Source organism: Triticum urartu, chromosome 6 (assembly GCF_003073215.2).
Source record: "Triticum urartu cultivar G1812 chromosome 6, Tu2.1, whole genome shotgun sequence".
Classification (NCBI taxonomy): Eukaryota; Viridiplantae; Streptophyta; class Magnoliopsida; order Poales; family Poaceae; genus Triticum; species Triticum urartu.
In genome coordinates, this window is record NC_053027.1 from 34250541 (window position 1) to 34273915 (window position 23375).

The 23375-nt window shown below is 44.2% G+C and overlaps 3 protein-coding genes and 1 pseudogene across 16 annotated transcripts; 1 reads left to right on the forward strand and 3 right to left on the reverse strand.

Moving 5' to 3' along the window:
- Positions 1–290: 290 nt before the first annotated feature.
- On the reverse strand, positions 291–21730 carry LOC125516241. Of its 14 annotated transcripts, XM_048681721.1 has the most exons (8): positions 20448–21730; positions 19321–19637; positions 18481–18785; positions 17536–17679; positions 9589–9714; positions 7941–8244; positions 7724–7830; positions 7225–7569 (listed from the first exon to the last, which is right to left on the reverse strand). In XM_048681721.1, the coding sequence occupies exon 1, from the start codon at positions 21671–21673 to the stop codon at positions 20519–20521; it is 1155 nt and encodes a 384-aa protein (XP_048537678.1). In that variant the 5' UTR covers positions 21674–21730; the 3' UTR covers positions 7225–7569; positions 7724–7830; positions 7941–8244; positions 9589–9714; positions 17536–17679; positions 18481–18785; positions 19321–19637; positions 20448–20518. The 14 variants fall into 14 exon arrangements, with proteins under 14 accessions (XP_048537675.1, XP_048537679.1, XP_048537687.1 ...); XM_048681718.1 differs by lacking the exon at positions 7225–7569 and adding an exon at positions 291–540 and having other exon boundaries at positions 17536–18785; XM_048681719.1 differs by having other exon boundaries at positions 17536–18785; positions 20456–21730.
- On the reverse strand, positions 1275–2604 carry LOC125516244. Its single transcript, XM_048681732.1, has one exon. The coding sequence runs from the start codon at positions 2111–2113 to the stop codon at positions 1415–1417; it is 699 nt and encodes a 232-aa protein (XP_048537689.1). The 5' UTR covers positions 2114–2604; the 3' UTR covers positions 1275–1414.
- Positions 3438–4196, reverse strand: LOC125516243. Its single transcript, XM_048681731.1, has one exon. It carries the CDS (start codon positions 4193–4195, stop codon positions 3491–3493), a length of 705 nt encoding a protein of 234 aa, XP_048537688.1. The 5' UTR covers position 4196; the 3' UTR covers positions 3438–3490.
- On the forward strand, positions 12640–17529 carry LOC125516240 (annotated as a pseudogene).
- Positions 21731–23375: the final 1645 nt, after the last annotated feature.

Sequence of the window (23375 nt, forward strand, 5' to 3'; positions counted from 1 at the left end):
TGACCTGAAAGCTGCAGCGTCTCCTCATTTCATCAGAACCAAGTGCAGCTCTTGGATGGTGTCTACCCCAGTGCGCACATTTTGCTCCCCTCATATATAGGCAGAAGTAGAAGCACTTGCACATCTTTGCTACCTACAGACAACCGGAATCTTGTCAGTTGAAGTCCTGAGAGTTTGTCACCCATCTTCAAGGCAAGTTTATGCTGCTCTGCTGTTATCTTATCGTTTCATACATCTATGAAGAGTGTATGGGCCTGTCGAACGTGTCTTAATTGTTGGAGACAAACTCATGCACGAGGAACAATTTTCGTGTTGGATCTAGGTAGCTTGATCATGCATGCATGTGCATCAGCGTTACATGATGACTGTCCTCTCCATGCTTTGTCGCTCGCATTCTACAGCCGTGTCTTCATTGTTAGTGGCAAACTCATCTGCACCCCCAGGGCGGTTGGTGATTGCTGGTGTAAGGAATCACTGATTTAATCAGCATGTTGTTCCAGGCTGTGCTATCCGGTTCTGTTAACATCCTTTGTGGTGCTCCTATACAATGTGAGAAGGGGTAAGAAAGAGATCAAAATATATTACCAAAGTCTATCTACCATGCTTTGATGAGGCAAAATATTTCGCTTTTACAGGAGATATTTTTGGTATCAATGTGTTAAACATTAAGACATGCTATCTCTGGAAACCTATAATGCTCAATCCAATATTTATCTCCCATTAAACACCAACTAAAATTATGCTGAATATACCATCATACTATTTTTTTTCATCTGCGAACATGGATTATTGTTGTTATCAAGAACATTTAGATTTCATTTTTCCACTTGACCTACCCATCATCATTATTTTTATGATTTTATCAGAAATGCAAGCTTTATCATCTGAATAAATGTGAATATATATCTAAATATTAATTGAGCATATGAGGCCAGCATTTCCAACTATGAAGTGAATCTGGCTAGTTGATTTATGTGCAAGTAGAACCATCAGCCATGTGGCTTCGACCTGGCTTGTCCCACTCCCATGTATGATAAGTGAGATCCATAAAATAAGGCTAATCATGAATCTTATGGTAGGTGTAATGGAACCGACAACCTTCTAGTTTTATGGTAGGCCTAACACCATTGTTGTTATCATTTACCACAAAAATGTAACCTGTAAAACAAACCTAATTAACAGAACCTAAAAAATTATTGACATCATACACATTTGCTTTTGTCATGCATATATTCATCACAAAGCCCCAAGAGATTATTATCAGTATCACAATATGGATCAAAACTTTGGTCTTTGTTTCTATAATTTCTGTACATCTGTACTGTATACTATACACATGGAAAAACTGTATCAAGATTGGCTCATCCTCAAAAAGGCGGATGACAATCGCAGGGAGTAGAGTGATGTGGAGTATTTATGAGCTAAGAATGTTTAAAAGAGAAACTCTGTTCTGGACTAATTTCCTGAACAGATTTCCTGCTCCATTCTGAAGATCTCCGATGCTGCACTCTAACTCCTGCAATTGCTCCTCGCAAACAACAACCTTCTTCTTGTAAAATGCCTTGCAGACAAGAGACTGCTTTGGCATTTCAATTTGCTTCGACAAGAGATGGAGTGTGGACTCCAACAGAGAGATGCAGATCTCTCTTGCGTTGGTCAATAGCATGACCATCTTGTCGGATGCAGCCTTCTTGGAAGTCTTCTTGAAATGTTTCCTGGCCTTCTTCGCCAAGCGAGTAAAAGACTTGATCTTGGCTTGAGCAGCCGCATCATCTCCTTTTCTTAGAGCCACTTGCAGCTCTTGGATGATGACCACCATCTCGGCGAAGGTCTCTTGCATGGTGCTGCAGAGATCTAAGAGCTCAACGGAGCATCCCATCTCTCCATCCAACATGTTCCTCTGCTGGGAGGAGCAAACTTGGTGGCTTGGTAGGCAAATAATCTCTTCAAGACCATCGTAGATATTTGCAAGACTCCTGAGACCATCGCACATCGCGCTGATGGAATTGGAGGAAGAGATGCTTGCTTCTAGGCTCTGGAGTTCTTGCTCGACTTGGGTCTCACTAACGTGAGGCCTAGAAGGCAAACTTGTCGATCTTTGGTGGAAAGCCATATCTGAGCTTGAAGCTTTTCTCTGTATTGTGGTTGAAGAGAGGAGGAACAGAAAAGAATACTTCTTGGTTTGATGTGTCTACTGCTCTGCTCAGGCCTATTTATACATAAATGTACATGCAGTAGCATTTGATTGGTAGACATGAAGAATCACGCCATTACATCTCCCAGATGCTGTCTGCTATGCCTTGAGATTTGCCAGACGCATAGAGATCGCAACACTAAAGTCGTCTCGTGTTTAGTACATTGTTTTGTGCTACTGTCCAAACAATTGGCAGCAAGAACCAGCACCGCAGTTTCGTCTGATGGTGGATCTTTCTTGCATGCTCAGGCCATTATTTAATGGGTTGCTAACCTAGCATTTAGCTGTGACATACCTGTATTTAATAACGTGTTTTCCTTGGTGGGCACATTTGCAAATCACAGGTCAAAGCCTCGAGGTCGGACCTGGCATGTTTAGGCCATGGTAGCAAGATCCATATTAGGGGTTCAGCATATTATCCCCATTTTTTCAGATTGAGGCTTCCAGCCACCAACCGTGTGAGTAGCATGACCATTTCATATCTAACCATTGCTGAAATAAGATTTTTGATGTGTGCCCGTGGCCACCCTATTTTTTGCAAAAAAATTGTACAATCTTATTACCTCTTTAGTCATACTACTGATACTCCGGAATCAGCATATTTTTTCTTTTGGTAAAGTTTGAAATAAGCATGTAAAGCATCGATTGTTGTTTGTGTATTGAGAATCATTTTATTGAAACAAACAAAAGGTCTGTGCACTGGCAATCATTTTATTGAAACGAACAAAAGGTTTGTGCACTGGCAAGTTTAGATCAGGTCTTGCTCGGATTATTGTTAATACGTAGATCATGCAAAAAGTTGTGGTATCAAAGTAAATGTTTTTGTTGTTTTGTCGCCTTCAATGCTTGAATGATATAGATGTCATAGATGTTAAAGTTTGAGTGCACTAATTCAGACTCTGTTGTATGAAACAAGAAATATATTCAATTGTAGTGCCAGACTGCACAACCATGTGGTAGTGGTGGAGAATCTGGATAATAGAACTGAATGATTCTGTTAAATACAGGTTGGAGTGATTCTGTTAAATGCAGGTTGGAACCATGTGACTTTGGTTTTGCATGTTCCATACATAAGGAACAAGATCCACTAACCATGGGCATAAAAATAAACTATACTGGGATCACAAACACATCTTCAAGGATGATGGATCAAAACTTTGGTTTCTCTTTCTGTTTCTATAGTATCATGTACATTTATACAGTATAGTGTATACACATGGGAACATTGTATGAAGATCAGCTCTTCCTTAAAAGGCGGATGCCAATCGGAGGTCGTCAACAGTGACTTGGGAGTATCTATGAGCTAAGGATGTTGAGTAGAGAAACTCTGCTCTGGACTAACTTCCTGAACAGATGTCCTGCTCCGATCTCAAGATCTACGATACTGCACTCTAACTCCGACAATTGCTCTTCCTTGCAGAAAACTGACTTCTTTTTGTGAAATGCCTTGAAAACAAGAGACTGTTTAGGCATTTCAATTTGCTTCGACAAGAGACGGAGTGTGGACCCCAGCAGAGAGACAGAGATCTCCTTGGCCTTGGCCAAGAGCATGACCATCCTGCAATCTACAGAAGTCTTCTTCGCGGTCTTCTTGAAATGATTCTTGGCCTTCTTCGCCAAGCGGGTGTAAGACTGGATCTTGGCTTGAGTAGCTGCATCATCCCCTTTCCCTAGAGCCACTTGCAGCTCTTGGATGATGGCCTTCATCTCGGCGAAGATCTCTTGCATGACGCTGCAAAGATCTAGCAGCTCAAGAGAACCTTCCATTTCTCCATCCAACATGTTCCTCTGCTGGGAGGAGAAAACATGGTGGCTTGGTAGGCAAATAATCTCTTCAAGACCATCATAGATGTTTGCAAGACTCCTGAGACCATCGCACATCATGCTGATGGAATTGGAGGAAGAGATGCTTGCTTCTAGGCTGAGAAGCTCTTGCTCGACTTGGGTCTCACTGACGTGAGGCCTAGAAGGCAAACTTATCGATCTTTGGTGGAAAGCCATATCTGAGCTTGAAGCTTTTCTCAGTATATATTGTGGTTGATGAAGAGTTGAAGAAAGGAACACTTATTTGTTTGATGCGTCTCCTGCTCTGCTGAGGCCTATTTATACAGAAATGTAGAAGCAGTAGCATTTGATTGGTAGACACGAAGAATCATGCAATTACATCTCCCACATGCTGTCTGCTATGCCTTGAGATTTTTTAAGCACAAGCATAGAGATTGGAATCCTAAAGTCGTCTCATGTTTAGTACATTGTTTTATGTGTCTACTGTCCATGCTATGGGCCATTACATTATTATGTTCCAGCAATTGGTAACAAGAACCAGCAGTCCAGTTTAGTCTGATGGTGGATCTTGGCATAATTGCTTACCAAAGTCATTATTTAATGGATTGCTAACCTAGCATTTTTCCGTGGAATGCCTGTATTTAATCAGGTGTTTTCTTTGGTGGGCACCCTTGCGAATCACAAGTTAAAGCTTCGATGATCAGAGCTGGCATGTTTAGGCCATGGAAACAAGATCCATGTTAGTGGTTCAGCGTGTTATCCCTGTTTTTTCAGTTTGAGGCTTTCAGCCACCCACCATTTTATATCTAACCATTACAGAAACAAGCATTTGTTGTGTGCCCGTAGCCACCCTATTTTTTTCAATGTTTTGTACAATCTTATTACCTCTTGAACATACTAACTGATTCTCGAACATCGCCATATTTATTTTTGGTGAAGTCTGAAATAAGCATACAAAGCATTGATTGTTCTTTGTGTATTGAGAATTATTATACGAAAAGGAACAAAGACTTTGCACACTGGCAAGTTTGGATTAGGTCTTGCTCAGATTATTGTTAATCCTGCAGAGCAAATGTTTTTGTTATTACTTTGCCTGAAATGCTTAAATGATATACATGTCGACGATGTTAAAATTTGAGCACTAATTTGGACTTTGTTGTATGAAACCAGAAATATAATTAATTGTAGTGCCAGACTGCATAGCCATGTGGTGGTGGTGCTGGAGAATCTGGATAATAAAACTGATTGATTCTGCAAACTACAAGTTGGGACCGTGTGACTTTGATCTGGCATGTTTCATGCATAAGGGACAAGATCCACTAACCAAGGTTATCAAAATTAAGTATACTGGGATCACAAGCACATCTTCAAATATGAAATGGTCAAACGGATCAAAACTTTTGTTTCTCTTGCTATAGTATCATGTACATTTCTACTGTATAGTGTATACATAGGGGAAAATTGTATGAAGATCAGCTATTCCTTAAAAGGCGGATGCTAATCGAATGGTGTCAAGAGTGACTTGGGAGTATCTTATGAGCTAAGGATGTTGAGTAGAGAAACTCTGCTCTGGACTAATTTCCTGAACAGATGTCCTGTTCCACTCTCAAGATCTATGATGCTGCACTCTAGCTTTGACAGTTGCTCTTCCTTGCAAAAAACTGACTTCCTTCTGTGAAATGCCTTGGAAACAAGAGACCGTTTAGGCATTTCAATTTGCTTCGACAAGAGATGGAGTGTGGACTCCAGCAGAGAGACAGAGATCTCTCTGGCCTTGGCCAAGAGCATGACCATCCTGCAGTCTGCAGAAATCTTCTTCGTGGTCTTCTTGAAATGATTCTTGGCCTTCTTCGCCAAGCTGGTGTAAGATTGGATACTGGCTTGAGCAGCCGCATCATCCCCTTTCCTTAGAGACAGTTGCAGCTCTTGTATGATGGCCTTCATCTCGGCAAAGATCTCTTGCATGGTGCCACATAGATCTAGCAGCTCGAGAGAACCGTCCATTTCTCCATCCAACACCGTCCTCTGCTGGTAGGCACAGACTTGGCTGCTTGGAAAGCAGATGATCTCTTCGACGCCATTATAGATGTCTCCAAGCCTCCTCAGACCCTCGCACATCATGCCGATGGTCGTGGAGGAAGAGATGCTTGCCTCTAGGCTCAACATCTCTTCTTCAATCTCGGTCCCGGTGGGGTGAGGCCTAGAAGGCAAACTTATCGATCTTAGGTGGAAAGCCATGTCTGATCTTGAAGCTTTTCTCTATTTTGTGGTTGAGGAGAGGAGCAGAAAAGAAGAGCTTATAGCTTGATGTATCTACCGGTCTGCTGACGCCTATTTATGCAGAAGGTATGTTCAAACATGTACTGTAGCATATGAATGGTAGACATGAAGAATCATGCCATTGCATCTCCCAGATGCTGTCTACTATGCCTTGAGATCTGCCAGAAGCATGGAGATCAGAACACTAAAGTCATCTCATGTCTGCTACATTTTTTATTGTGTCTGGTGTCCTCGAGAAGAACCATCACATTGTCATGTTCCACTTATTGGCAGCATGACTAATTAAGAGGGGCATAGTTTGGTGGTGTATCTTGACATAATTGCACGCTGAAGCTATTATCTAGTGGAATGCTGCTGGCTACTGGCATGTTCTTCATTTAATCGGCTATTTTTTCTTTTGATGGATACTCATGATAACCACGGCCGGTGCCTCATAATTTGGAGCTGGCATTTTCATGTATCGGAAAACAAGATCCAATGCGCCTTTTATTTTGTTCAACATTGTGTCCCCATCTTTTCAGTTATATCGTATCAAACAATGACATAAACAAGGTTTTGAATTGTGACCTTGCTCACCAATCTCTTTTCAATGTTATGCGATGCTATTTCTTTTTGGTTATACTAATTGATTCGCAAACATCATTGTGGGTGAAGTTTGCCATCCTAATAGATTTTTTTCTTTTTTAGGTTATTTCTGTTGCTAGCCAAAATTGTTCAGTTCTACGACTGAGGTCACTAGCCAAATGGCATAGATGCTAAACGAATCCTGTTTGCTAGTAATTTTGAAGCTTTCTGCCAATATACCAGGTCTCGTAATAATTTGTAATGTTGGCACAAACGTAGTTACATAATAATTTGTTGCGCTCTGTAATCGTTTTCTTTCCTGCCCGTTTGGGTGTGTGTACTGTGTCTCTTCTACCTTCTCAATGGAATGAAACACAAGGCTTCTGTGTTTTCTCAACCAAAAAAAAAATGGTAGAATATGCTGCTTATTTTGAAGTCAGTGTTTTACCCAGGTCGGGTCATTGGTATGATGTAGTACAATTTAGAGCACACTTTAAAATTCTGCACCGCGTAAAGAAATGGAGTAATCTCCAATGGGTTAGTTTGGGGGGTCGAATTTCTACAAGATTACATTGTTTTACAGTCTGTTTAAAGGATGGTCATTCCTTTCTTCCTTCTTTTCTCTTCTCTTCTCTTTAAAGGATGGTCATTCCTTGGTTGAAATGGCGGCAATTAGAAGATTAGAGTATCTGGCAAATACTCCCAGCAAGAAATCAGGGCATTTGCAATTGCATATTAACTGCAGTCTACGGGTGCGGGAGAAAGTGAATTAGTGATGTATATATAGCACATATAGTGACAGAATGTAAAATGAAACCAAATAAGTGGAAGATCTCGTAGTTGCAAAATCAACATGTTTCTTAGACAAATAAATGGTGATATTTCGTAAGTAGAACTTACTTTTGTTGCACTACAAGCACCCAGAACTATTTTTAGTCATAAAGAATGGGTGTGCACTGTTGGGGGCGATGCTGGACCAATCCCAACATGGAAGTATATAAAAAAACCTATACATAAACATAAGTCTCAAATATCCTTCATGCTGAGCGCAGTGGAGTGTAGCTGAGTATTCTGAAAGGTGTGCAACTTCTGAAGGAGACAGAACTCAGATTCGTACCTGGTCTGGTCCATGGGTGCCTGGAGGGTGTTACCCGACAGTCAGGTAGTCATGCCAGTGCCAATCTCCCTACTGAAGTTGGCAAGTTACCGTGCTCATGGAGGCAGTGACTGAAACATGGGGCACGGGATCGATTCATCAAACTTTTGCAGCAGAGGATGTTCCCGTGGTCCTCATCATGCCGATATTTGAACAGAGTGAAGATTTGGTCCTGGGAACTACTTGGCACATAAAACTTGAGCGCATGATGTATCTCGCACCTTGATGATTCGCCAGCCTTGTCACCTGAAGTTTCACCCTGTGACTGGAAGCGAACCAGGATGGAATCAAGTATTGACAAGGTACAACAGACACAAAAGTGAAGGGTTCAAGCAAAGATGATCCAGAGAATAGCAGTACACTCTTGGGGATTACCACAAAGCTATAACTAGACGCTCGGTGAGTTAATCCATGGTTTTGATGGGATTTTGTTTATGACAATGTCATAAGTGAGCAGACCTACCCTCTGTGGCTCACCGTATGAATGTTTCAAAAGCAAATGTTATCAACATCCAGTCTAGTACCTTCAGCAAAAACAAAGTATAGGGATTAACAGTCGCTGCTAAGATACATAGGAAGATCTTCCCGTTGTTAGTGTTCGTGGAAAAGAGTCAATTGACATCCTTTGAAACCAATCTCCTACCATAAAAAAATGTTAATATTTCCACTGTTGAAACCAATTCGACCAAGGTGTAGCTTACATATAGCATGAAGATAAAACTAGGACTCTGTTGCGTGGAAAACATGAAAACTGTTCCCAGCCAACAAAAACTATTCATAGTACTGTAATTCGAATATCTAGCTTATAAGCATTCTCAGTTTACAGAATGGTATGGTTCCATGGAAAACTACTGGAGGCCATTACCGCCACCGAAATAGTTCCCATTATCCGTTGGATGAGTTGATATCGCATTATCAAGCTCTAAGCTGACAAGCTCTGAATCATGCATAGCAAAAAACAAAAAAGATCCAAATCGTTTTTTTACAACAAATTTCTAGATGCATTTTTTTTACAAACGGAACAATTGATGGTGCCTAAGTTTCTTCCATGTTATAGTCGTTGCTGGTGCTTGCAAATACACCAAAGATTTCAGGTAAGCGCTATGACAGAAATAGCACAAAAAACTACTGTATAGCTATTTAACAAAAGAAAAAGATAGCTAAATTATCTTGATTTCTACATGTATACTTGTTAAAAAAACATCATAGCTAACCGGGGCAGTTCTTTTTTTGCTTCCGTTTTTCTGTTCTCAGCTGTGTCAGGTGGAAACAAATATACAGATAGGAACTTTCACAGATTCCTTGGGCGACAACAGGCAGGAAAAGTACTCTTCCAATGCCTACGAAACCTAAACTGCTGCATGACAGGCTCCTCAACAAAGGCCAAATATAGAGTTCAATCCTCTGTTCTACACATACATTCTATCATATCCCTACATTTTGCACATTTTTCCTATCTTGTGAACCAACGGAGCCCTAAAGGTGGGAACTACACAAACCCGCCCGTCAAAGTCAATGTCATCACAACCACCCCAAGGAAACTTCAGTCAAGATTGGAGGGCAACCAAATTTGCATAAAATAATTGAAGGCCAAGGTCCTGATAATTACCTGACAGTACATAAAGTTCATATCGGGAACATGCGGCTACTAAAGCAATCCACAAGTAGTAGCAGCTGGTGGTCGTGTGCCCGGCCCACTGCCCACAGACTTGCACCCTGGTTTCCATCTTTCAGACTATCATATAGCAAAGTTAGCAACTGGTACAATTAAGTGGAGGCTCAGAATAAAACAACTTGGAAAGGTAGCACAGTGATGGCAGTGTGCATGAATGCCTTCAGTAACATGCAGGAAGATTCTTGCCACCTACTTATATTCAGACATGACTCGGATGAGATACATGCACCCACGTGATTAATCTAAAGGTAATTTAGTCGTGTATATATGCCGCAAGTTCACGCTCCTGAGCTCACAACACCCCAACGCCAGCCAGACAGCGCTAGCTAGACAGACAGCCATGTTTCCTGCAAGCAATGGCGCGCCCCAGTAGCAGCTTCTTCTCATCATCATCCTCTACGCCGGCTGCTTCCTCCTCTCCTCGCCACTCGATGCTCCTTGACATGTCGCCGCCGCAACGCCGCCACCCATCTCATTTAGCTTCAACTTCGCCAACTCATCCTCATGCGACGCAAAATACCTCAATTTCTCGGGTGACGCGGCCGTGAACGACAGCTTGGTCAACCTTGCAGGCAACTCCGTTGCAGCAGTGACTACCGGCGACCGCGGCTTAATGTCGTATGGGCCCCCGTTGCCTTTGTATGACAACACCACCCATGAGGTGGCGAGCTCATGCATGGATGGCTTCACAGGCATGCCCAGACCGGATGACCTCACGACATCTTCTTCAAGAAATGCACGACATCTTCAAGAAATGCTAGGACACCATCAAAGATGACATTATGAGGGTCATACACATCTTTGAGTCCCTACATCGAAATTACTATGCACACGACAATGTGCTGGACGATTCTCAGACGACCTGGTGATCGATGGCTGCGGCCCACGTGAACCCAACTGATCGATGGCTGCCGTAGCCTGTCGTCCACAGATCGGGCACAACCCATCATGTGTGTAGCAGTCCTCTCCCTACATTCGGCAAATTTCCATTGGCTCAACTCCGCAAATGTGGTGCTTTTGCCCAAAGAGGGTGCGGAGGGCATCTCCAACTACAAAACCATTAGTCTCGTCCATGCTATCGATATTATTGTGAACGTGCTATCCATCAGCCTTGGCCCCCACATGGATGCCCTGGTCTCCAACGTGCAAAGTGCAATCATCAAGAGGGGAAGGATTCACGATAACTTTATGTATGTCCGAACTTTGCCCGCCGGTTGCACAAGTGCGGGACCCCCACCCTACTCTTCAAGCTTGACATTCGCAAGGCCTTTGATTCGGTTAAGTGAGAGTACATCCTTGATCTTCTACAAAGGAAAGGCTTCCCGACCAAGGTTCGGAATTGGATCACCGTGCTTTTCTGCACATCTTCATCGCGGATCCTCTTGAATGGTGTCCTTGGCCATCCCATGGTGCATAGTAGGGGGCTTCGCCAAGGAGATCCACTTTCACCTCTCATGTTCGTCATTGCTGGAACTAGCAACTCAGAAGGGTCTCCTTCACAAGATTCGTGGGAGAGGTGCTAGGGTGAGAACCTCCCTATATGAGAACAACGCGACCGTGTTCATGACCCCTATCAAGAGGGATATTGATAACCTCGCGACTATTTTAAAGGGGTACAACGAGGTGACTAGTCTTTGCACCAACTTCCAAAAGAGCTCAGTGGTGCCCATTCAATGCAACCAACTCAATTTAGGCCACATTCTGCAGAGATTGCCGGCAACTAGAGCTTCGTCCCCCTTGACATATCTGGGCCTTCCTCTCTCGGTATGGCAGCTCAAGAAGGTGGACCTTCACTTCCTTGAAGACAAGGTGGCAGGAAAACTCGTCACATGGGAGGGTCAACATATCACTACTAGTGGCCACACAACGCTAGTCAAGTCCGTCGTCACTTCCCAGGTGGTCTACTTTACAACACCACTTGTCGTCCTGCCGAGCACACTCCTCGATTTTAACAAGCTTGAGCGGGCCTTTCGTTGGTTCGACTCGAACAACACTACTAGTGCAAAACGCAAGGTGAAATGGGAGGCGGCCTGTCAGCCACTCAAATATGGAGGCTTTGAGGTGCTCAAACACTGATAAAATCGCTATGGCCTTGAGGTTGTGTTGGTCATGGTTTGAATGGAAGGAGCCGGGGAACTTGCAGATTGGTATGGGAAACCGTTATAATGAGGATGACCTTGATTTCTTCTATGCCTCCACCACCATCACGGTGGAGAATGGCGCTAAAACACCGTTCTGGGACTCACCATGGCTCCTTGGACGAAAACCAAAAGAGATTGCCCCTCTCATTTTCAAGGCATCAACGAGAAAAGATTGGAAGTTGCGTGAGGCCCTCAAGGAGAATGCTTGCATTTAAAAGATTAAATCATCCACAATTGTTTCCGTCGACCACATAAGGGAGTTCTTCACAATTTGGATGCTTGTGCGTGACTTCCATCTTGATGAGCATACCAAGGACGACATCGTGTGGAAACTCAACAAATGGGCTCTACTCAGCGGCTTCCACCTACAAGGCGCAATTCTTTGATATGACCTCTCCCCTATGGAACAAATGGTTTGGAAAGTTTGGGCTCTGCTAAAAGTCAAGTTCTTCGCTTGGTTAGCCATACAAGGCCGAATTTGGACCACCCATAGATTGGCCAAACGAGGCTGGCCAAACTGTGGCCTTTGTCCTATTTGCAAGAGGGGTCGTGAAGCTAGAGCACATCTCTTCTTCAAGTGACGTTTTACAATTTAGCTATGGAACTTGGTCATTGAGAAGCTTGGTCTCGACCACATGTACACTTCTACTTGGCACTTGGAGGATTCCATCAAGTCTTGGTGGGCTAATAGGACCGGGTTGAACATCCCCAGCTAGATGGCCATGACTTCTCTCACCATGCTTGTATCTTGGACAATTTGGAAGACAAAACTCCCGTGTCTTCTGTAACAAGAGTAAACCATCGGTGATCTTGCTAAACACCATTTTAGCCGAAGCCAATCTTTGGAGCACCGCAGGGGCTAAGAAGCTAGGCACTTATAGTATGAGAGTCGGTTGTAAAACAAACTCAATTCTTTCCTTAATTAATAGATGAGGCAAATCTTATGTCTCCGTTTCAGAAAAGCTCATGCATGGATACCCCAAAGGGGATGCCATGGCTTTCTTCCTCGTCGGCTAGCCATCGGCGCTACCGCCAGACTCGGCTGGTGATGCCTTCGGCGTCACAAACAAGAAACCTTGAACAACATTGGCATCGACCTCAGCTCCTTCGGACACTCGGTTAACACAACAAGCCTACCCAGATTCAGCCTGAATGGGACCATGACGGCATCCATCAATTTTAACATCACCGGGATGCTGGTCGCTAGACTGCACTTCGATGGCTAAAATAGCCTAGACGTGACCGGCAACAACTACAGTCAGAACACATCATCATCATCCGCCGGCAGACCACTCTACTGACTATGCATTAAGCCAGACCATGAGGTAACTGAGTGTTGGCACCATTTTGATGAAAATTATCTTCTCGGCAAACACCATGTGGTTGTTGCTCTCCGGGAACAAGGAGAAGGAAACATGGTGTCGTATGCTGACTCCGGGCTTGAGAAGCTTGCCATCCGCGAGAAGTATTTCGGCAACAACCAAGTACACACTGCCACAAGCGGTTGACATATGAACATCCATCACATTGGTCAAGCCTCAATTAGTTCCCCAATTGAACTTCTATTAAAAGATGTTCTCCACGTTCCACAAGCCAATAAGAATCTTGCTTCTATGTCTCGCTTAACAACCCATAACAATGTATTCTTTGAAACTCATCCTAAATATTATTTTTATAAAGGATTGGGCAACGAGGAAACTCCTCCATCACGGTAGATGCATCAGAGGACCTTACCCCATCACATCAGGAGCATTTAGTCATCAAAAGCGTCGTCATCAAGCCCTCCTTGGCAAGATGGCATCAAAGAGTAGGACATCCGTCATCAATCATAGTTGAGCAAGTAGTCAATCAAGGCAATCTTCCATTTTCAGGTAGTGAAAATAAAGAGTCTGTTTGTGATGCTTGTCAGTGTGCCAAGAGTCACCAACTCTTTGATGACATCTTGCCAAGGAGGGTTGACGACGGAGTAGGCTTGACGACAACGCTTTCGACTAAATGCTCCTCATGTGATGGCGTGAAGTCCTCCGATGCATCTACCGCGATGGAGTTCCCTTGTTGCCCCAATCCTTTAAAAGAAAATATTCAGGATGAGTTTCAAAGAATACGCTGATAAGCGAGACATAGAAGCAAGATTTTGTTGGCTTGTGGAACGTGGAGAACATCTTTTAATGGACATTAATTGAAGCTTGACCAATGTGATGAATGCCCATACCTCCACCGCTTGCGGCAGTGTGTACTTGGTCGTTGCTGAAATACTTCTCGTGGATGGCAAGCTTCTCAAGCTCACCTGCGATGTGGTCGGTCACCCCGGAGTCAGCATACCACACCGTGTTTCCTTGTTCCCAGAGAAAAGTGGCTACATGGCGTTCGTCGGGAACATAATTTTCATCAAACGATGCCAACACTCAGTTACCTCATGGCTTGGCTTCTTGCATAGTTGGCAGCGTGGTCTACCAGTGCAGGAGGATGATGTGTTCCTGATTCTAGCCGCGTGTGTGTTGTTGTTGCCACGCCCATGCACGCCGCTGTTACAGCCATGTCCTTGGTGACCACGGCCTGGGCTGCCACTGCCACGGCCACGAGCCGCAACATTGGCAGAAGACTGTTGTACGAGCATCCCTTGGGAAAGGTTGAGTTGTGCCTCAAAGCTCATCGGCTGGCTGTAAAGCTCCAGGGGCATGACAAGCTCGAGGCGGTCAAGGGCTGAGACCACAAAGTTGTACTCAAGGTCCAGACCTGAGCGGACATAGGAGATGATCTCGTGGTTGGAGAGGGGCGCACAAGCGAGAGTGATCTCATCAGAGAGCACTTTGATTTGGGCGAGGTACCCCTTCATGCTGGAGTTAGCCTTCTGAAGGTTGACAAGCGCGATTCTGGGTGTTCACGGACTCGGCTCGTGTCTGGGCAGCGAACGTGGCATGGATGGCGCCCCACATCTCGGCCGAAGTCTGCAGCATGACGGCCTAGGCAAGCACTTCGCGGGACAGAGAACCCATTCGATAGCCTTGTACATGTTGTTGCTGAGCGTACCAGATCGCGCGCGCATAGTTGACGTTCTGCTCTTCCTTCTCATCGGTGGTGACAGTGACGGTGACGGGCGACGCTGGGCTTGCTGCGTCCATCTATGCGCCCTTAATGTGGGGCAGCACGATGGCCTTCCACAAGAGGAAGTTTGTCCTCGTGAACTTCTCTTACGGTGGTTGACTAAGGGACACGACGTTGGTGCTGGAGGAGGGAGCAAAGGTGGAAGATGAAGGTTGGGAGGTCAGGGCACTCATGGTGCTGGCGAACACGGAGGCGGTGGTGCCGGTCATGATTTCTCTCAGGAGCTTGGCTAGATGTGATCTACGATCCTTATGAGGAAGCAGCTCTGGTACCATGTAAATATTATGGGAAGCATATCTCCTGCCGTAGCAGGCCACGGGTATTTATAGACTGAGGCGATCAGCCAGCCATGTCACATGGCATACAAGTTGAGGACGATCGCTAGGATGCGTCCAGATAGATGGGAGATCGAGAGGAGATCAAAACTATTTAACTAAATTCTATCTCTACTCTATCTATCTGTCTAACAAGCTCGCAGTTGCCCTACCTGGAAATGTTACTCCCACCAAATGTGGCGGTAGGGTTCTCTGCAGCCACTGGCATAGGTGTGGAGCTCCATGAGATATTGTGATGGTCCTTCAACTTCACGCTTGCTCCCAAAGAACTACCAATACCGATATGTATGTGCTCATCTTGAGTAGGGCAGTAACTTTTTACAACCTTGCACAAAGATTTAGGAGGTTATTTCACAATCCGGGTGTGTTATCCGGTACGGGTCTAACTGCAGCAGCGATTACTGGAGGAGCTTCCGTGTTCCTGCTCGTGGATTTGTTCATTCTATGATGGTTTATGTGGAGACAAAGGCGTAATTCCCTCATGGTTTCGAGGGCTGGCCCTGAGCAATTCCGGTACCGGGACTTGGCTCGCCCAACCAACAACTCCTCCATGGAGAGGAAGCTCGGAGAGGGGCGGCTTTGGCACGGTGTACTGGGGAACAGGCCTCAAGGTCGATCATGATGGAGGATAACAACAGGTTGTTGTCAAGGAGCTCTTGAAGGGGTCCAGGCTAGGAGGAGTCAAGGACCTCCTCACGGAAGTCAACACCATTAGCAACACCAAGCACAAGAATCTGGTCAGGTTGCAAGGCTGGTGCTGCATAAGCAGATGGGACTTGATGTGCCGGTGCCTGAAGCAGCTGGATGATCATAGGCTTTTCCTTGTCTACGAATTGATGCCTCAGGGTGATCTCGACCATCACCTACATGACAAGGACGCGACAGTTCTGCGATGGCCAACCAGGTACAAAATAGTGAAGGGGATAGGATCGGCTCTTGTCTACCTCCACCACGAGTGTGTGTCGTACATCCTACATAGAGATATCAAGCCAGGCAACATACACTCTTGGATGATGATTACAATGCCAAGCTCGCCGACTTCGGGCTATCAAGGACTGGCAACAAAAACAACTCCTCACTGGTGACCACCACCGTGGGGACCGATGCGTACATGGATCCCAAGTTAAAAATATAAGGTGATGTCAAGTTCGACAGGAGCACCGATGTCTATAGCTTCGGGCTCATTCTACTGGAGATCGCGTGTGGGTGGCGCAACTCCAGGAAGTATGGGATCACTATAAAAGAAGCGGTCCCATGCTCGATGAGAATTCGAGAGGCAACTTCCATGGGGAGCAGATGAAGATGGTGGAGGCCACTGCTGATGAGAGGTTGGGAGGCAACTTTGATATGGAGCAGATGCAGCATGTACTTGTCATGGGCCTTTGGTGTCCCCTCCCCAACAGTGCTGAGCGACCTTCCATGCTGTAAGCAATGCAACTACAGGAAAAAGACGAGCTGCCTCACCTTACATCGTCGGCCACCGCCACTTGTATTTAGTCTGATCATTATTAGCCAACATTTGAAATAATGTTATTGGGCAAATGTCCAGTGGGGAAGTTCCCAGCAAACGCACCCACAGGGCACATGCCTTAGATCCTGATCGAGCGATGACAGTTTTTCTAGAAAAAAAATGGCTTCAAAAGTAAACCTGTCAGGCAAAATGTTGCCACTCCCCAGCGAACTGCCCCCCCCCCCCACCCCTCCTCATCAACTAAAGTTGCCACCCCCCTAGAACTAAATCTGTCAGGCAAAACGTTCGCTTTTGCCACCTTTCCTGACGAACGTTTGTCAGATAACGAGGTCCAATATAAATACCACTGCAAAATAGGGGTTAATTCCACAGGAAATTTTTCAAGGCAATTTCATCGGTTGCCTTTCAACATCTGCTCATATGAGAGAATCCCCTCGGGCGACACAAAGAACCAGGACCCTGTAACTAGAAGGCACGTCTTGGTCTTGTCACAGACAGAAAGAATTGGGATGGAATCAAAGTCTTGACAAGGTACAACAACACAAAGATGAAATATTCAAATAAAGATAGTCCAGAGAATATCACTGCAATCTAGGGACTAACATAAGGCCATAATTAGGAGAAGCTCGGTGAGACAACCCATGGATTTTGAAGGAATCGTTTTATGAAAAAATATCATGAGTGGGCAGAACTGCCCTTCTCTACAGCCTATATGGCTGACAGTATGCATAAGTATCAATATGTATAGAGTGCAAAGTCCTACTTTACACGGACATACAACGCAATTTTACGTATCATTGTTACCAAGAAGAGAGGGGGAAGAGGGTACCTTAGCCAAATGCAAGTGTATGTGTATATCTCCTCTGAGATGCGATCACAGATTGCCATTAAGTTCACTGCCTTCAGATCGAAGATCCTGTCATTTTTTCTCTCCAAACATGCTGCCAAATCATCATGACAATGGAGGAGAAATCTGCCCGGACAATGTGCAATCATGTTGTGCAGGTTTATTGGAAGACACGTAAAATTGCTTAAATATTTAGGTGGGTTGCAAATATTTAGTGTCAGGTAAGTAGCCCCTACAGTTTTCAGTGTACACAAAAAAAATAATTCAACCATGGCATTGGCAAACGCACATACAAAAGCAGAGATATCATTAGCTCCGAAGGAAAAATACTTATAGAAGGGTACATATAATATGCATTGATCATGTTAATACACAAAGGATAGCAGTAAGTAAAAATATACTTATAGAGCCTGTCTGAGTAGTATGTGCATATGGCAGCTATGATACTTGAAGCAAAATAGTACTCCCTCCGTCCGAAAAAGCTTGTCCGAAGCTTATTTCTCAAATGGATGTATCTAGCACCAAGTTAGTGCTAGATATTTTTCGGACGGAGGGAGTGGTAGCAAAAACTATTTACAGGGCCATGCACAACATGACTACGGATAGCATGAAGATAGAAGTAGGGCTGTGTTACATGGAAAACATGAACACTATCCATAGGGCCATACTTTTGAGTATTTAGCTTAGAAGCATAATCAGATATTTGGATCACGTGATGAAATTATTCCCAAGAATCAGAAGATTTTTTTTAAATAGCATTTTCTTGCTAAGGTTACTTAAACAACTACGGAATGGGCATCAAACCCAATGGAAGCCAAGATATACTGATGTGAAGCTTTTAACACTGAACATCTAAGGTAGATATCAAATCTATGGATGCAAAGGAAATACAAAAAGCAATTTTAGCACTGGAAGTTTTGGAGATACCAAGTGATGCATTCTTTGGAGAATTGACGCAGACACATAGCCATTTACCGATGTACATCAAACCCAATGGAAGCCAAGGTATATTGTCCAGGGTTTAGATTTTGGCAGTTCATATATTTCATCCTACGCTTCATACCTCACCAAATATCTATGTTACAGATATGAGCAGTCTTAAGCCAATCAAAGACATTATCCTTTTGGCACCACTTGCTGAGCTTAGAGTTGCAAAATCCAGATCATTTCATCCTTGATATATGTAAGCATTCCATAGAGCTCAGATTCGCCACTTGCTTGGTCAGGCACAGCTGAACATAAGAAACGATTAAATTTTCATGACAGACTAATAAGAACCGCAAACAATTAGAATTTTAAAAGAGCTTGCAAAAGAGTTCACAACAATAGGCATCTATATCATGGATGCAGAATTTAATAAGAACAGCAAACAATTAGAATTTAAAAAGAGCTCACTGATCAGGCTATTAATCAATAAAACTAATGTGCGTAACTCTAAACTAAATGGCATAAACGGTACTAAGAACTACAGTATGATTATTTTAACACAACAAAATAGATAGGTAAAAATTATCTTGATTTGCACATCTATACTTGTTCAAAAAGCAGTATAGCTCAATGGGGCAGATCCATTTATTGCTTCTATATTTCTGTTGTCAGTTGTGTCAACTGCAAATAAATATACAGCTAGGAAGTTTCACAGTTCCTTCTGCAGCAAGAGGCAGAAAAACACTTCGCCGATGACAAATAAACCTACATTGCAAATGAACCTATCCTGTTGGCGAGCCTATCCTACATTGCATAAGGTCAAATATAGTTGAAAACCACCTGAAGCAGATTATGTTACTTCAAAATCAGAGTGGCTTTCATTGGCGGCTGATGCTTGACAAACCTACACTGCAGGATAGGCTCACCAACAAAGTAGCCCAATATTTATAGTTGAAAACCAGCTGAAGCAGATTATTGTACTTGAAAAGTACAAAGAATAGCTCACTGATACTCTCAATTCACTTGCTAAATGGCCTGATCTCGTACTGTCTTTAGCTCCAATACATCTTTCGTGCGTTTTAACAGGGGTAAACTTTGACTCATTGATTTCAAAAGAATGACATCTCATGATTTTGAACAGTAGACCAGATACCCATCTTGCATCATTAAACACAATCAAAACGAAGAATTCCATCAGTAGACATATAAATTTGCCACTTATGCTAGGATGGACAACAAGCCGAAGGTGATAGTTTGTACAAACACTTACAGCTTAGCTGAAAGCAACAATTTGGTCTGAAATTCGTAACTTGATGAAATTCGTAATTTTGTGAACTGACAGTTTTGCAGTAGATATGATAAGATTAATTCAAGACTAGTAGATAGATATTATAAGACTAATTAATTCCATATCCACTGATTTAATTCTGAAGATTAAGGGCAGATATAAATGATAAAAAATCAGTTGTTAATCATACTTTAGAGCCAAATAGGTTAGTTGTTCAATATTTAAACATTCCCAGCAAAAGTATGGTCAACTACAGGATTTAGGAATTTGAAGAATACAAGGAAAGAAATCAGAAGGCAGGCAATAAACATAGAACAGGTAGAAATATATCTTCTAGAAGCATAATCTAAATATTATACAGTGAACAATTTGGGCAAAAAAGACGACGAACTGAAAAAGGAACATGCTAGACAAAATTCGGCGTGAAAGCATATCACAACTGCAGGATAGTTCTTTTGCTTTCTGATTTTCAGGGTCCTGGTTTCAACAGAAAATTGGTTCCAACCACACATTCATTTCCGTCATCTTAAACAGAAGAGGGAACCATAAATAATTCCTGGACTTCTTATCTTGAGAGATTGCAGGCAATGCTTTCTTCTCTATCAAATGGCATCAACTCATGTGGCTTAAGGAATCAACAGATATCCAGTTAGGCAAAGAGCAAACAAACATAATTTACCAGATTACCATGCAAAGTGAAAACTTTTTCGCGCCATATGCAGCTACCAATTCTCATAGCCCGTTCTTGGTTCATGTAAATCTGAAATTAGTCGGCATTTCCCCTCTGCATGCGGCATCATAATCTTCAGCAAGGTTCGGTGCAGCTTCCTTGTGAGGGCATATGAACGTCTCCACAAATACCATCTCGGACACCCTGACAATTGTCCCATAGGTCCAGTGGCGATCTAGCAATCCATTTGCCTTAAGAAACTTTATAACATAGCACCGTGGCTTGACTCGGCCCTCCAGGCTAAGGCAGAGCATTACCGGGCAATGAGCAAGGTACGCCGGTTCCAACCCCATCTCAGAGATAAGAAACTCCGACTTGCTCTGCATTGTCTGATTGGATTTGGTCAGCATCAGTGGGGCCTTACGAAGAGCAATGCCCACCTCAGCATCCGACCACCTGAACGTGTTTCTTAAGTACTCCACTTTGGCAGCGAGCTTCTCCTCACTAAGGGATTCAACAGCCTTCAACGCGTGCCTGAACATCCCCGATCCACGGGGCACACCGAGACGTTTCGCGCACGCCAGCATCACCTGGACGCGCTCCGGCTTGGCGCTGAGCAGCCATGGCACAGCGAGGCAGAGCTTCGCAATATCGGAAGTGCCTATCCCGCACTCCCGCAGTAACTCAATATTGGGCTTGACCACCCTCTCTGGATCAGAACTGAGAAAGTACTTATATTTCTTGAGCCCCCGGAGAAGGCTCTCGGAGGAGCTAAAGAGGGGGAGGTAGTACTCCAGCCCGGAAACGACAGATCTAGAGCGGAAGCTGCGGGGTGCGAGCGAGGCGACGCGCGCGATCTCAGAGCGCGATAGGCCGAGGCCGGTGAGCCCGGCGAGGATGGGAGACAGGGTTCTCTCGACGCCGGCGCAGAGAAACTTCGGGTCGCGGGCCACGAGTGCGGCGACGTCGGCGCTGGATAGGCCGAGGCCGGCGAGGAAGGCGAGCACGGCGTCGGGGTTCGTGGGGGATTTGAGGTGGGAGAGCTTGGTGGAGGCCTTGAGGGCCTGCGCTCGGGTGAGGCCGCAGGTGTCGACGAGGTAGTCCTCGACGGCGAATCGGGAGCCTGGGGAGACGGCGGGCGCGGCGGCGGAGAGGAGGCGGTGGAGACAGGGGACGGGATGGGTGGCGGGCGAAGAGGGGGGATGGGTGAGGATGCAGGTTCGGAGGCGGAGCATGGCGCCGGTGCAGGGGACGTCGCCGGCGGCGATTGGGGGGGGGGGGGGGGGGGGGGGGGGGGGTTGACGTTCGCCGCTGGCTGTTGGTGGCTTGGTGCGGGAGCTCGTTTTTTTTCTAGGCAATGGTGCGGACTGCGGAGCTCGTGGTCTGGCTTGTTCGAAAAGAGCAGCACCCAGCACGCATCGTCTTCAAAGCCCAGGAAGGAAATCTATGAGGCCAACTTGAGGCCCAATAGCCGAACACCAAGGCCCAGTATACACCAAAGAAGGCGACGGGGAGCTGATCTATAAAAAAAAGGGTAAGCGGCTGTGTGTTGGGAGCAATTAATTGAAGGGTAATTCCACTCAAAAAATGAAAGGTAATTTTTTCTCAAGTTTTCTTTTGCGGGGTAAATGAATGTTTTATTCCATAGAGATAGGGTTACAGTCAAGTGGCAAAAGAGCCTCAATACATGATAGTACCATTTATCGGAACCACGTCAAAAATCTTTGAGTCTTCAATTGCGTTTGCAAACTCCAATCACATCCCTTTACTTTCTTGCAAATTGCATGTTTTACTTTTCGCTGCTCAAATACTTTTGCCATGCTTGCTTGAATGTATTGTGAATGGTTAAACTTGTGCTAAAACTCCATCGTACCTTAACTTAAAGAAATTAAAAAATGTTACTTTTCTTTGCTAAGAGTCTATTCACCCCCCTCTAGACACCTCTTCTCAATCCTTTCAATTGGTATCAGAGCATTGGTCTCCATTGCTTTAGTTTAAATATCTTTGGAGGAAGATGGATGAGTTGGGGAGTCTTAGACGTAGAGTGCCTATACTTGATGGAGAGTTCTTTCATGAGTGGAAAATTGAGATGCTTGAGATTTTCAATGAATATCATTTGAACAAGTACATTACTAGCCCTTGTGCGCGTCTTGTTGATCCCTTGCATCCTACCCTTGATGAGTCTATTGACATGATTCGTAATCTTAAAACTGTCAATTTAATCACTAGAGGTTTGCCTAGAAACTTGTGTGCTAGCTTGCCTGCTCTTGATTGTGCTTATACCATATGGAGATTCCTTGAGGAACGATTTCCAAACTACTTGCAAAACTTGGATGAAATTCTTCATAAGTCTATTGCCTTGAGTAAGATGAGTTCGATTGACCCCAAATTTGGTAATTGTCTATTTGAGCTTACTAATCTTACGCGTGCCAAAGGAGATGTTGGAATCATTAGCAATATCATCTTCAAAGCCATTAGAATTCATAAAGATGACTATTGTGATGACCATTTATCTAATGAATTACCCTCTCTAGGAATTGATCCATCACAAGACGATGTTGAACGTGAATACTATGATGAGGATGAGGATAGTGACTTTGATCTCGATGAGTCTATGAGACACTTTGGTCTTATGGCTAATCTACGCGGCTACATGGCTAGAGGAAAGGAATGGGTTCTTGATAGTGGGTGTACCGATCACATGACCAGAGACAAGGATATGTTTCGTGAGCTTGCTGAAAATGACGGCCCTCGAAAGTATGTCCCTTTTGGTGACAACTCAAAGGGTAAGGTGGTTGGCCTCGGTAAGGTGGCCATCTCACATGGTAGCTTCATACAAAATGTTATGCTCGTTGAATCTCTTGGATATAATCTACTTTCCGTATCTAGACTTGCTGACTTTGGTTTCAATGTCCTATTTACTGAAGTAGATTGCCA

Excerpts from the sequence above, each read along its gene's own strand:
- LOC125516243 (XM_048681731.1), bottom strand. The coding sequence starts at position 4,195 with ATGGCTTTCCACCAAAGATCGATAAGTTTGCCTTCTAGGCCTCACGTC.
- LOC125516244 (XM_048681732.1), bottom strand. The coding sequence starts at position 2,113 with ATGGCTTTCCACCAAAGATCGACAAGTTTGCCTTCTAGGCCTCACGTT.
- LOC125516241 (XM_048681722.1), bottom strand. The coding sequence starts at position 21,673 with ATGCTCCGCCTCCGAACCTGCATCCTCACCCATCCCCCCTCTTCGCCC.